Below are 13,443 nucleotides of genomic sequence, written 5' to 3'. Positions count from 1 at the left end.
CAATAATTGTTAATTTATTAATCTAGCAAACAATATAATGTGTTTACATTATAATGAAAGACAGTTTAGTTAAATCTACTTGGGCCTGCTAAACTTGAACCCTGAGTTCTATTCAGTGTGTGTGTTCACGCATGCCTGTGCCTGGGTGTTTGTGACCAACTATTCCTGTGAGTACCATCTATTTCCTGGGTCTAGTTCTGAGCCTATAGGTTTTTACAACTGTTTTCCTGTTTTATTTTTCACTTTCTTTGCTTCTAGCCTACATTTCTGTCTTTATCTCATCACTTCCCAGTTGGGCTCTAGTTTTTAACTGTAGATACCAGTGTTTTCTCCCTGTCTCTTGCTTTTCAAAGCTCCCCTTTGTGTGACTTTCAGGACTCCAAAATTACTTTTATCTTCCTCTCTTCTTCTCTTCCCATCAGAATTCATTCTGAGATAATGAGTGTTCATTGGTATCCTCTACTTACTGTCCTGAGGTATGAATGTGTCCTCCTTTTCTCTTTAAAGTTGTTTATTAGTAAAAATAAACATTCACTGTTGAATGTTAGGTCAGGATGTGACTATAGAGTTCAAACTGACTTTCTTTTTATTCTTACTGCTCTGATTAATCTCCTCAAGTGCCCTAGCTGTGGGTATGAAATATATTTGTTGCCAGCAGGAAGCTCTTGAGAACTCCTAGTACCTTTCCCTATGAAGTAAGAACTTGGCAACTCCTTTGAGGTCTCTATCCTTATCTGATCTTTATTTGTTATTAAAGGGTCTCATTACATTGTAAAAGGAAGTGATTCCCTGATTAGTGAACCTGCTCTGGTCTAGCATTTAAGGGATCTCTCTCTCCTTACTGCAGAACGGAAAAGCATAAGTTGTCCCTCTAAAGGGAACTCAGAGCACCTTGCTGCCTCTCTCTTATTTCTGACCTTAGAAATGCTTTGTTTAAACAGAATAAAAGAATTTTGTATTTAATCATTATAAAGTTATTCTTTATACCTAATTACTTTGTAATTGTTTTATATAATTTAATTTCTGATTAACTTTTTAAAGTTTGATTTGGGGGATCCCTGGGTGGCGCAGCGGTTTGGCGCCTGCCTTTGGCCCGGGGCGCGTTCCTGGAGACCCGGGATCGAGTCCCACGTCAGGCTCCCAGTGCGTGGAGCCTGCTTCTCCCTCTGCCTGTGTCTCTGCCTCTCTCTCTCTCTCTCTCCCTGTGTGACTATCATAAATTAAAATAAATAAATAAATAAAGTTTGATTTGTTTTGATCAAAACATTAAATGCAGATTAATGTCAGTTTTATAGTTTTTGTTATTGCCATTTTTCAGGGTAGTTGTGGAGTTTTTTTGTTTTGTTTTTTTCATACAATTGATTAGCACTTTACCTTAGATTTTGTCCTAATAATAGGACAAATAATAGGTTCAAATTCGCTATTGTTAGGCTCTAGTTTCACCAAGCTATGTTTGCTCATTAAAGATGAGTCTCCCCAAAGACTGGTGTAGGAAGAGGCTAAAGACATTCTGACAGGATAAAAGAGAGGTGGCACCAATAGGAACCTAAGAAATCATCTTCTTCATCTAGGCTTGTTAAGGAGAATTTGACAGGAAACCAAGTGGCAAAGTTACGTCTATTCTGACAGTTTGTTGACCCCTTATTGCCTTAAACAGAGACTCTATTTTTTTTTTAAGATTTTATTTATTTATTCATAAGATACACAGAGAAAGGCAGAGAGAGAAGCAGGCTCCATGCAAGAGAGCCCAATATGGGACTTGATACCAGGACTCCAGGATCACACCCTGGGCCAAAGGCAGGTGTTAAACTGCTGAGCCACCCAGGGATCCCCAGACTCTGTATCTTTTAAGAACCTACTAAAAAAAAAAAAAAAAAATTGAACTCTGATATTTTTGATATGAAAAAGATTTTCAGAAGCTCCATGTATCTGATTATACAGGTAATTTGTGAGTTCTAGTGTAAGCTCTATACCACAGCATTGAATAATGCTCTGGTACCAACTTATAATTAATATCTGTCAGGATTTACAGTTTAGGAGGGGGTGGAAGAAATAGCCTTGTTAATCTATCCAGACAGTGTGTAAGATAAATTTTTATACCTTTGTGGAAACTTCAGAGAACAATTTACTATATTTCTATGTGTGGGTTTCATAGAAACATCTTTCTTTATCCTTGGTTTTTCTCTGGGAACATTTGTCACACATCATTCTTTTTATTTTATTTACTATTATACATAAGCTATATTTTAGACTTTGTTTGGTACTTGAGAGAACCCAGGGGAGATTCGATTTGCTATTATAATTAAACCTCTTAATATAGTCTGATAGTTCCAGAAAACTAAGAACCCTAAGGAGGCAGAAAGACCAACTGGGCTGACAGCAAAGAATAGGAAACAAAAACTCTGGGACCTTAAATGGCAGTCTTCTCATATACCAAATTAGCCATTCCTCTAATTAATACTTAGCCAGCATCCTTAAGATATATTGTACTTTTCTCGGGTGACCAGCAAATTTTAAAATATTCTGGCGTAAACAGAGCTGTGAAACCAGAGAATTTTAGAGCTGGAGGGGATCTTAAAGGTTACTTGATAACCAGGTGTAGGAATCCCTTTTAAATAAATGATTGTTTTTTCATTATTAAGCATTTCAGTGGCAGGAAGCACATTTAAAAGCGAAATCATAGTTATTAATCTAGTCCCAATAATTCAGAAAATGAGTATTGAGGAAGCAAAATGGAAAAAATGGTGATTGGAAGCCTTCAAATAAAACCGTGTGTTAAGTGCCTTTCCTCCCTTTATTTTTTTTTTTAATAAATTAATTTTTATTGGTGTTCAATTTACCAACATACAGAATAACACCCAGTGCTCATCCCGTCAAGTGTCCCCCTCAGTGCCCGTCACCCATTCACCCCCACCCTCCTCCCCCTCCACCACCCCTAGTTCATTTCCCAGAGTTAGAAGTCTTTATGTTCTGTCTCCCTTTCTGATATTTCTCACACATTTCTTCTCCCTTCCCTTATATTCCCTTTCGCTATTATTCATATTCCCCAAATGAATGAGAACATACACTGTTTGTCCTTCTCCGGTTACTGTGGCCAAGTTCAAAAAGGGTGTTGCCTGAGTTCTTCTCTGGGATTTTGATGGAATCTTGTCTCACATTTAGATCTTTCATCCATTTTGAGTTTATCTTTGTGTATGGTGCATGAGAGTGGTCCAGTTTCATTCTTCTGCATGTGGATGTCCAATTTTCCCAGCACCATTTATTGAAGAGACTGTCTTTCTTCTAGTGGATCGTCTTTCCTCCTTTATCGTATATTAGGTGAGCATAAAGTTCAGGGTCCACTTCTGGGTTCTCTGTTCTGTTCCATTGATCTATGTGTCTGTTTTTGTGCCAGTACCACACTGTCTTGATGAACACAGCTTTGTAGTACAACCTGAAATCTGGTATTGTGATGCCCCCAGATATGGTTTTCTTTTTTTTAAATTCTCCTGGCTGTTTGGGGTCTTTTCTGATTCCACACAAATCTTAAAATAATTTGTTCTAAGTCTCTGAAGAAAGTCCATGGTATTTTGATAGGGATTGCATTATACGTGTAAATTGCCCTGGGTAACATTGACATTTTCACAATATTAATTCTGCCAATCCATGAGCATGGAATATTTTTCCATCTCTTTGTGTCTTCCTCAATTTCTTTCAGAAGTGTTCTATAGTTTTTAGGGTATATTTTGAGAACCATTTGAATGGTAAATGGTTCTCCAACCTTTTATTTTCAGGTTGTAGGTGTCCTTCTGTCTAAAATGAGTCTCTTGTAGACAGCAAATAGATGGGTCCTGTTTTTTTATCCAGTCTGAAATTCTGCGCCTTTTGATGGGGTCATTAAGCCCATTCACGTTCAGAGTTACTTGAACTTCTTCTTAAAGGGGAGTTTTAAGAGTCCCCCTTAAAATTTCTTGCAGAGCTGGTTTGGAGGTCACATATTCTTTCAGTTCCTGCCTGTCTTGGAAGCTCTTTATCTCTCCTTCCATTTTGAATGAGAGCCTTGCTGGATAAAGTATTCTTGGTTGCATGTTCTTCTCATTTAGGACCCTGAATATATCCTGCCAGCCCTTTCTGGCCTGCCAGGTCTCTGTGGAGAGGTCTGCTGTTACCCTAATATTCCTCCCCATGAAAGTCAGGGACTTCTTGTCTCTTGCTGCTTTAAGGATCTTCTCTTTATCTTTGGAATTTGCAAGCTTCACTATTAGATGTCGAGGTGTTGAACGGTTTTTATTGATTTTAGGGGGGGATCTCTCTATTTCCTGGATCTGAATGCCTGTTTCCCTTCCCAGATTGGGAAAGTTTTCAGCTAGGATTTGTTCAAATACATATTCTGGCCCTCTGTCCCTTTCGGCGCCCTCGGGAACCCCAATTAAACGTAGGTTTTTCTTCCTTAGAGTGTCATTTATTTGCCTTAATCTGTCTTCATGGTCCCTTAATTGATTGTCTCTTTTTTCCTCAGTTTCCCTCTTTGCCATTAACTTGTCTTCTATGTCACTCACTCGTTCTTCCACCTCGTTAACCCTCGTCGTTAGGACTTCTAGTTTGGATTGCATCTCATTCAATTGATTTTTAATTTCTGCCTGATTGGATCTAAATTCTGCAGTCATGAAGTCTCGTGAGGCCTTAATGCTTTTTTCTAGAGCCACCAGTAAGTGTATAATGGTGCTTCTGAATTGGCTTTCTGACATTGAATTGTAATCCAGATTTTGTAACTCTGTGGGAAAGAGGGCTGTTTCTGATTCTTTCTTTTGAAGTGAGGTTTTCCTTCTAGTCATTTTGCTCAGTGCAGAGTGGCCAAAAACAAGTTGTATTGGAACACGGGGGAGTATCACTGGTCCGTCTAGCTGGTCTTCTGGGGGAGGGGCCTGCTGTGCTGATTTTCAGGTGTCAGCACTTGGGGGAGCTGCTCTGCCCCTGCCTGCTGCAGGGCTCAGCGGGGGTTGTTTACCCCGTCGGGCCCCAGGAGGAACAGTCGCAGTTGCTATGGCAACTCTGGAAGCCTGGATTCAGCCTCCGCAGGAACTACGGGGAACTACGGGGCTCGGGGCTCTCGGCTCTCCGTCCGCAGGGCCTGGAGGCTCCGGGGCGGGGCCGCTGATCTGCTCAGCTCGGGGCAGGAGCGTCTTCGCTGTCTCCGGCCCTCCCGGCCTCTGCCTGTCCCGGGGGAGGCCGGATCCTGGGCTGTGTCCCGGCGCCTTGTGCTCCCGGGCCTGCGCTGGTGGATTCGCGCTCCCTCCCTGGAGCCGCTCCCGAGCCCCTCCGAGCTGCTCTGGTCGGTCCCTCCGTGCGCGCTGCAGCCCTTAGGGAGCTCGGAGCACTCTCCTGCGCTCGCAGGTGTCTGTTAGTGTCCCCGGGAGCCCGAGGGCATCCCCGCTCTCCTGGGTCCTGCTCCAACTCCCTGCGAGCCCCTTTCCGCCCGCCCGGGAAGGTTGGTGCAGCTCCTGCTCCTCCGGGACGGGGCTCTCCTGTCCTGGGGACACTCGCCCCGGCCTCAGCCCGGCTCCTCGCGGGGCCCCTCCCCCTCGGAGGCCTTTTGTTCCTTTATTTCTTTTTCCCCGTCTTCCTACCTTGATAGAAGCGCGGACTCTTCTCACTGTAGCGTTCCAGCTGGTCTCTCTTTACATCTCAGGCCGAATTCGTAGATTTTCAGGATGGTTTGAAGGTTATCTAGGTAATTTGGTGGGGACAGGTGATTTGGGGACCCTGCTCTTCCGCCATCTTGCCCCTCCCTCTCCCTTTCCTCCCTTTAAATCCTGGTAGTTTGTAATTGGGATCCCATCAGTTCTTGAAATATCTCTGATCTTTCAATTTATATTTGAATCAGATGAAGAAACTGAGACCTGTATTGGTTTAACGGCTTTGATTTGTCCAGCATCAAATCAAATATTAGAACTGATCGTTTCTTATTCCCCTCTTGTATAATCTGAGGATTTTCTGCATTTCCCTCTACTTTGGCCCCTTAGAAAAAAAAAAAGACATAAGCTTGATAATAGTTCCTGATCCTAATCCTAATACATTAGTCTGAAATGCTGGTAGTGTCTAGTCCCTCACATATTGTGATGTTTCTTTCATCCTGCAGGCTTACTGTGGATTTCTCCGTCCTGGAGTTTCTTCAGAGAATCTTTCTGCAGTGGCTACAGGAAACTGGGGCTGTGGTGCTTTTGGTGGTGATGCTAGATTAAAAGGTGAGTAAATAAATTGTAGTAAGAAGGATAATAGCATTCTGACTAGGAAAAAAAGTCCTTCAAACTTGGATTTCTAATGTTCTGTTGTAATAAGAGACCACAAAAGTCAAAGAGAAGAGAAAAACAATATTTAACATCATCCTCTTTTTTTTTTCTTGCTGTATTTAAGGGAATTCCTGGGCAGCCCCGGTGGCGCAGCGGTTTAGCACTGCCTGCAGCCCAGGGCGTGATCCTGGAGACCCGGGATTGAGTCCACATCGGGCTCCCTGCAGGGAGCCCGCTTCTTCCTCTGCCTGTGTCTCTGTCTGTCCGTCTCTCTCTCTCTCTCTCTCTGAATGAATAAATAAATAAATCTTTTAAAGAAGGAAAGAAAGAAAAGGAAAGAAGGAAGGAAGGAAGGAAGGAAGGAAGGAAGGAAGGAAGGAAGGAAGGAAGGAAGGAAGGGAGGGAGGGAGGGAGGGAGGGAGGAAGGGAGGAAGGAATTCTTATTTTTACTTACTATTTTCCTGCAGAGGTTACTTACCTCTTTGATCTACCATACACAGTATTTAGTTTTCAAACGAAAGCACCCACTAAGCACCTTCCTTCGCAAAAGTGATTTTGATAGAGCTATTTTGTTGACTCATGTATTCACCAAACTTGTGAGGCATCTGCCATATTTTAGGCACTGGGCTAGATTCTGAGAATGCAGAGGTGAATAAGATGTGTTCCTTGCTTTGGAATTCACAGTCCAGCATATGAGAAACATAGACAAATGCAGTATAGTAGTGAATAGGGGTACACATATGTGGGAGTATAGCTTGGGAGAGCTGCATAAATAACTTATTTGAGGAGCCATTTGGGTATCCATGAAGGATAAACATTTCTTGCATTTTATGGTTTATGGTAGAAAAATCACAAAATCTGATCAACAAAACTATTGCCATTTACCAAATTACGACATTTTCTTTACTTTCAAAAGTATCCATTATAGAAAATAATATATCATTACTTAGGAAGGTTATTGTTCTGTGTCAATCTGACTGATCTGGCACCAGCTAGGTGTGCTGCTATATAATCCTGCCATTAACTACCTGGAGTTAGTACAAATCCCACAGGTTAAGGGCAGAGTCCTCCATAAGACCACCCCTACTTCAGACTCTAGTTGAAAGTCTGGGGTGGGATATCCCCAGGCTCCCCACACCTCTGACCAACTGGCTGCCAATCTAGGAGGTTCTTAACAACCCTCTTCAGTTTTGATAATTCACTGGAATGACTCAGAGAACTCATGAAGGTGCTACTACAGTTTTATCATAAAGGATACACATAAGGTGAGTGAGATCTGGGAAGGAATACAGAGCTTCCATGCCTTCTCCCTGTGGTGTCAGGGCATATCACTCTCCTCACACATCACTGTGTTTGCCAGCCTGGAGGCTCCACTCACCTTTGTCCAAGGTTTTTATGGGGGCCTCACTGTGTAGGCACACACTGAACTCAGTTTCAGCCCTCCTTCCACTTCATGGAGGTCAATGGCTGAAAATCCCAATTTTGTAGCTATCTCTGGGCCCACCCGGAGTCCCCTCCTTAGCATAACAATGACAGTATGGCTCAGGAAATTCCAAGGATTTTTGAAACTTTGTTATTAAAGTAACGAGAAAACAAAGCAAACATAAAACAACCAGCTGGCCTTGATAGCCAAACTAGATATACTAGAGTCTGCCTTGCTGGGAATGAAACAGTTGAGTCTGTCATAATTTATGAGTGTTATTTTTGTAAAAGTGACACATTATTTTTTTAATCCAGGAAAGTATTATGAAGTATGTAAAAATCATCAGAAATCATAGTGTTTTGGTGACCATCCTTTCAGACATTCCTACGTACCAATCTGTGTAACAACTTGACAATAACATGACACCATATTGTCTATGCTCTAACCTCTTCTTTTTGAAAACCCTCTCATGGATGGCTTTCAACACCAACAAATGTAAATGTACTGTCAACATTTTTAATAGCTACACATAACATTCTGTTGTACATACCTCTGTGTACCATACTTTATTTCACTGGTTCTCCCATTTTTAGACCGTTGGTTTATTTTCATATCTTATAAACAATACTGCTGTTGTGCCCAAGATTGCGAATCCGAGAAACCACCAAGGAGCCGACACCGATGCAAACACACACAAGGGTTTATTTACAAGCTCGAGCTTGGGTCCAAGTATACCCGACACAGCGGACCAGGGACTTGGACCCCGAGATGGGTTTTAGCTTAGTTTTAAAGGCTGGTCTAGGGGACCTCCAGAAAGGATGGAAGAATTCCTCAAGTTCTGTTTACATTTTGACATGGGGCCTTCAAGGGCATTGAGCTCTGTTCTCATTCTAATAGGGGCTTCCTGCCCTTGGCTTGGGCTCTGTTTTTATTCTAATATGGGGCTTTCTAGGACATTAAGCTGTAAGCTATTTTCTTCCTGTAACTGAAGTAATGTAAATTTCAGCTCTTATTCCCAGGGGCCTGGCATGGCTGTACTTGTGCTAAGGCTGAACTTAAAGTGGAATGGCCTTAATTTTCTCGGCCTCCACAACTGCGGTATATAAATGTATGTTCTATATAATTATTTTCATAGTGTTAATTCCTAGAAGTGAGATTAATGACTCAAAGGCCATATATACTTTATATTTTGATACTTGTTGCAGACCGTCCTTCTGAAAGGCTAATTTATATTGTCTTCTTACATAAGAAGCCTTACCAACATGGGTTTTAGTCAATTTTTAACATTTCTCTGAGGTTCAGCATTTCTCATGTTTATTGCCCATTTTTATTTGCTTTGTGAATTGCTTTTTCACTCTTCTGCCCATTTAGCTCTTTGGGAATAGTTTTGACTTTTCATTGACTATTAATAACTCTTTGTATATTAAATGTTAATTATTTGTCATATGTTACAGGTATTTTTCTCAGTTTTTTCATTTATTTCAGCCTATTGTGATGTGGAGTTAATTTTTGTGTTCACATATTTGCAGCATGCTTAGAAAAATCTTTTCATTCTAAAGACTTTCACCCATTTTTTTTTCATATTCAGAAACAATAACTGCATGTTATTATTTTCAGGGTTTTGAAAATCTATAGAAGAAATTTCTGGATTTTTTGAAATTCTTTATCATACTCAATTTATTTGAGGAAGCCTATTTTTGACTCGGCTCATTGATCTTATGACAGATTTTTTTTTCCTGTTTTTCTCTTATGTAAGATGAATGAGTAGATTTATACAACATCAATCCAGAAAACCACATCTGCCTTAAGCCTTGGTCATTTGTGATAGACAATTTGAAAAGCTATATATATGTGTTCATTTCCTTTCTTTTCCTTATTGCATAAAAATCTTTTTCTCAGATTATAGTTTTGTTTCCCCTGGTGAGTATCAAGCGTAGTACTCAAAGATTTTCATTATGTAGTTCATCTTCTCAATTATTGAGATTTAAATTTTATTTTATTTTTTTTAAGATTTATTTATATATTTATGATAGACATAGAGCAAGAGAGAGGCAGAGACACAGGAGGAGGGAGAAGCAGGCTCCATGCTAGGAGCCCGACATGGGACCCTGGGCCAAAGGCAGGCGCTAAACTGCTGAGCCACCCAGGGATCCTCTGAGATTTAAATTTTAGAGTGACTTTTTGACAACTCCCTCCTCTTCATTCACTTGAATAATCATTTGAAAATTGAAGTAGTTGTTTATCCTTTAGTGGGGAATTACTTACTAATACTCATTTTGAAAAGAAAGATATTATGGTACATCTATGTAATGAAATATTATGTAGACATTATAATTATTGCAGAAATACAACTCCTGACATGGAAGGATGTTTTTGGAATACTGCCAAATTAAGGGAAATGCATACTATATGCATAATCAACCATTTTAAAAATTGAATTATGAATATAAAGTATCTCACAAATTTGAGATTCTCTCTGTTTATCTGTTTATATGCAAAGATTAACTGTGGTTGTTTGAGTGATATAGATGATTTTTTTTTAATTTGTGTTTTTCTGTTGTAAGTATATTATGTTTTTGTGAGAAAGTATCATAAAATTTTCTGATAATATGGATAGACCTTAAGGGCATTTTTATGCTAACTGAATGAGTGAGACAGAGAAAGGCAAATATTGTATGTCTCACTTATGTGTGGAATGTTAAACAAACAAACAAACAAACAAACACCAACCCAAGCTCAGATATAGAGAATAGATTTCCAGAAATGGGGTGTGGAGGTAGGTGAAATTGGTGAAAGGGATCAGAATGTACAAACTTCGAATTATAAAATTAATAAGTCATAGGGATGTTATGTACAACATGGTGACTATAGTTAATAATAACTGTATAGTGTATTGGAAAGTTGCTAAAAGAGTAGATCTTAAAAGTTCTCATCACAAGAAAAAAAATTTTGTAACCATGTATGATGATGAGTGTTAACTGTATTTACTGTGGTGATTATTTCTCAATATATACAAATATCAAATCATTATATTGCATATGTGAAAACCAGTATAGTTTTATATGTCAGTTATACCTCAATTTTTAAAGAAGTCAGTTATCAGGAGAGAATAAGCCTCTCTTTTACAAACTTGCCTTCTCATTAGTCACATGGTAGACATGAGGAAGGGGGCATTTAAATCCTTGGTGAATCCCTAAGAGGAGAGAGTACCAAGAAAGAGATGTTTCTAATGATCCAATATTAGGGAGATAGAGCAGGTGCATGGAAAAGAATCAAGAGACTATGGTCTAATTCAGAGTATCAATAGATGGAAATACGAGGTTGGAAAACTAAAACTTTTTGAGAACAGATAAAGACAGGACCAGTATTAACTTTTTCTCGATTGGCCACCTTTATCTGTCCCTAGGTCTTACTAAACCTACTAGCCAGATTCTTTGAACTATCAGAGACTATCCCTATCTTACAAGAGAAAGAAGGAAGGAAGGATATTAAAAAAAAAAAAATCATGAAGAGAGAACATGGGCATTTAAACTTAAAATTGTGTTTCTTTTATTAGCAATAAGGTTAAATGTTAGTATGCTTGCTGTCTAACTGTACATGAGTTGCAATTTATAATTTTTGAGCTGTTTTTATTGTGCATTCTGCTGACAACTGTTAAGATAGTATTTTTCATATATTCATTAATTCAACAGACATTTACTAGCAACTTTCTGCCAATGGCCTTAGGAGCCAGAGGGTAGAAAAGAAGGGACATGGAGAAGAGGGAGGGACTTGGTGCCTGTCCCCCACCAGCAGCCAGTCATTTCCTGCATGCCTGTGCTATCACATGGACTCTCTCTGTCCTTCTGCCTAGCCCCTTATCTTTCTGAAGACCTTGTGGGGGCCTATGAAAAAAAGCTTTTGAGTGAGTGTGAACTCTATTTCTGGGGCTCCTGGTTATTCCAAAGTAAACCCCCAGTCTATGCTTGGCTTTTAAAATTATATTTATGTTTTAGCTGATTTATTCTTATCCATTTGTATGATGGTCACCTCTGTCTCCTACACTCTTTCAAAGATAATAGTGTATGTGTTTCATATCTTTTTGGGGTTGTCATACTTTGGTTGCCTTGCAACACCACAACTCTCTGGTAGACTCAGGAAGAATTTATGATTCTATAGATTACTTGGCCTTTTTTCATTGTTAGGATGGAAGCAACTTCTTTTTGCAGCTTTATTCATCCTGTCTCAGAGACTGTGAAGTAGGCTACTGCCCTAAGAATACCACCAGACACCCATGAGATTTTTAGGATATAATTTTAAACTTTTTAAAATGTTTTAAACATAAAATGGTTTCTTTTATCTTTTATTTCTTTTTTTTTTTTAATTTATTCATGAGAGACACAGGCAGAGAGACAGGGAGAGAGAGGCAGAGAAACAGGCAGAGAGAGAAGCAGGCTCCATGCAAGGAGCCCGATGTGGGACTCGATCTCAGGTCCCCAGGATCAGGCCCTGGGCTGAAGGTGGCACTAAACTGCTGAGCCACCTGGGCTGCCCTTACCTCTTATTTCTGAATTTTATTACATCATAATCAAAGAGTGTAGATAGTATTATTTCTACTTTTCGGAGTTTTTTAAGCTTCTTGATGGTCTAACAGTCCATTGTTGTAGATACTATATTGGCATGTGAAAAGATGTCTCAGAAGGGTGTGTGTAGAACTTATTCTGTCTGTTAGATTCTATACTTATTAGATCAGACCCTGTATCACTCTTCTTTTGTCTACTTGCTTTGCGAAGGGATTGAGTGGTACTCTAAAGTTCTATTATATTTTTGCCAGTTCCTCTTTCCATGTCCTTCAGTATTTATTTTTTATACCTCTCCACACTGTGTTACCTGACTTGGGAATATTATGCCATTTCTAGTTTACTGTAATTAAAAGCTATCTTGATGTTGTAGTCTTAGGTATTTTCTATCCATTCCCTACTTTCATTACCTAAAAGTTGATTTGCAAATAAAATATGCTCAATGAATTTCTCTTTAACAAATTTATTCAGCAACCCTGTATGCCTTTCACTATTCTAGGGTTTTGCACATTTTTCTGAAATTGCCTATTAGTATCTGGCTAATTCCCTGTGTTCCCTTAAGACTCCACTCTAGTGTTAACTGTTGCACAAAGATCCCTGTTCCTCTCCCACCACCCATCTCCAACTCGCCAACACTGTAACAAAGTTTTGTAGTAGGATTTTTATTTTTAAGTGACACTTATCTACCTAATCACTGAAGTCTGAAAGAGGATTATTGGCTGATGTGGATGAGAAAGGCAGAGTAAGTTTGGCCTCAGGGATGACTGGATCCTAGGATCAGATGCTCCCTTTTGTAAATTAGTTCCCTCTCTATCTGCTTGTCTCACGATGATGGCTTTGTTCTCTTCTCCTTCCATTGGTTATCTCTCCATGGCAGAGCTGGGGACCAAATAGTTCCAGGCTTATAGTACTGTAATTGGGTAATCCTAGAGGGAAGGAGAAATCCTTAATTTAGAAATTTTATGGAAGAATGAGTGAGTGGCTTAGTTGGTTAAATGGCTGCCTTTGGCTCAGGTCATGATCCTGAGGTCCTGGGATTCAGCCCAGCTTGGGACACTCTGCTCACCAGGGAGTCTGCTTCTCTCTCCCTCTCACCCTGCTCATGCCCTCTCTCTCTCACTCTCTCAAATAAATAAATCTAAGAAATCTTCTTAAAAATTTTTTAAAAATAAAAATTTTATGGAAATACTCC

General features: G+C 39.7%; 1 protein-coding gene across 5 annotated transcripts in view; it reads left to right on the top strand.

Moving 5' to 3' along the window:
• PARG (poly(ADP-ribose) glycohydrolase) overlaps positions 1 to 13,443 on the top strand; it is a 122,134-nt gene that overhangs the window by 96,845 nt on the left and 11,846 nt on the right. For all 5 annotated transcript variants that reach the window (XM_055345438.1, XM_055345439.1, XM_055345440.1 and 2 more), the window contains one exon: positions 6,119 to 6,224. In XM_055345438.1, the coding sequence (XP_055201413.1) occupies positions 6,119 to 6,224 (106 nt within the window). The remainder of the gene's footprint in view (positions 1 to 6,118; positions 6,225 to 13,443) is intronic.

The sequence above is a fragment of the Nyctereutes procyonoides genome, unplaced genomic scaffold, assembly GCF_905146905.1.
Source record: "Nyctereutes procyonoides isolate TBG_1078 unplaced genomic scaffold, NYPRO_anot_genome, whole genome shotgun sequence".
NCBI lineage: Eukaryota > Metazoa > Chordata > Mammalia > Carnivora > Canidae > Nyctereutes > Nyctereutes procyonoides.
The sequence above is the reverse complement of the archived record's forward strand: the minus strand, read 5'-3'. Positions and strand labels throughout refer to the sequence as shown.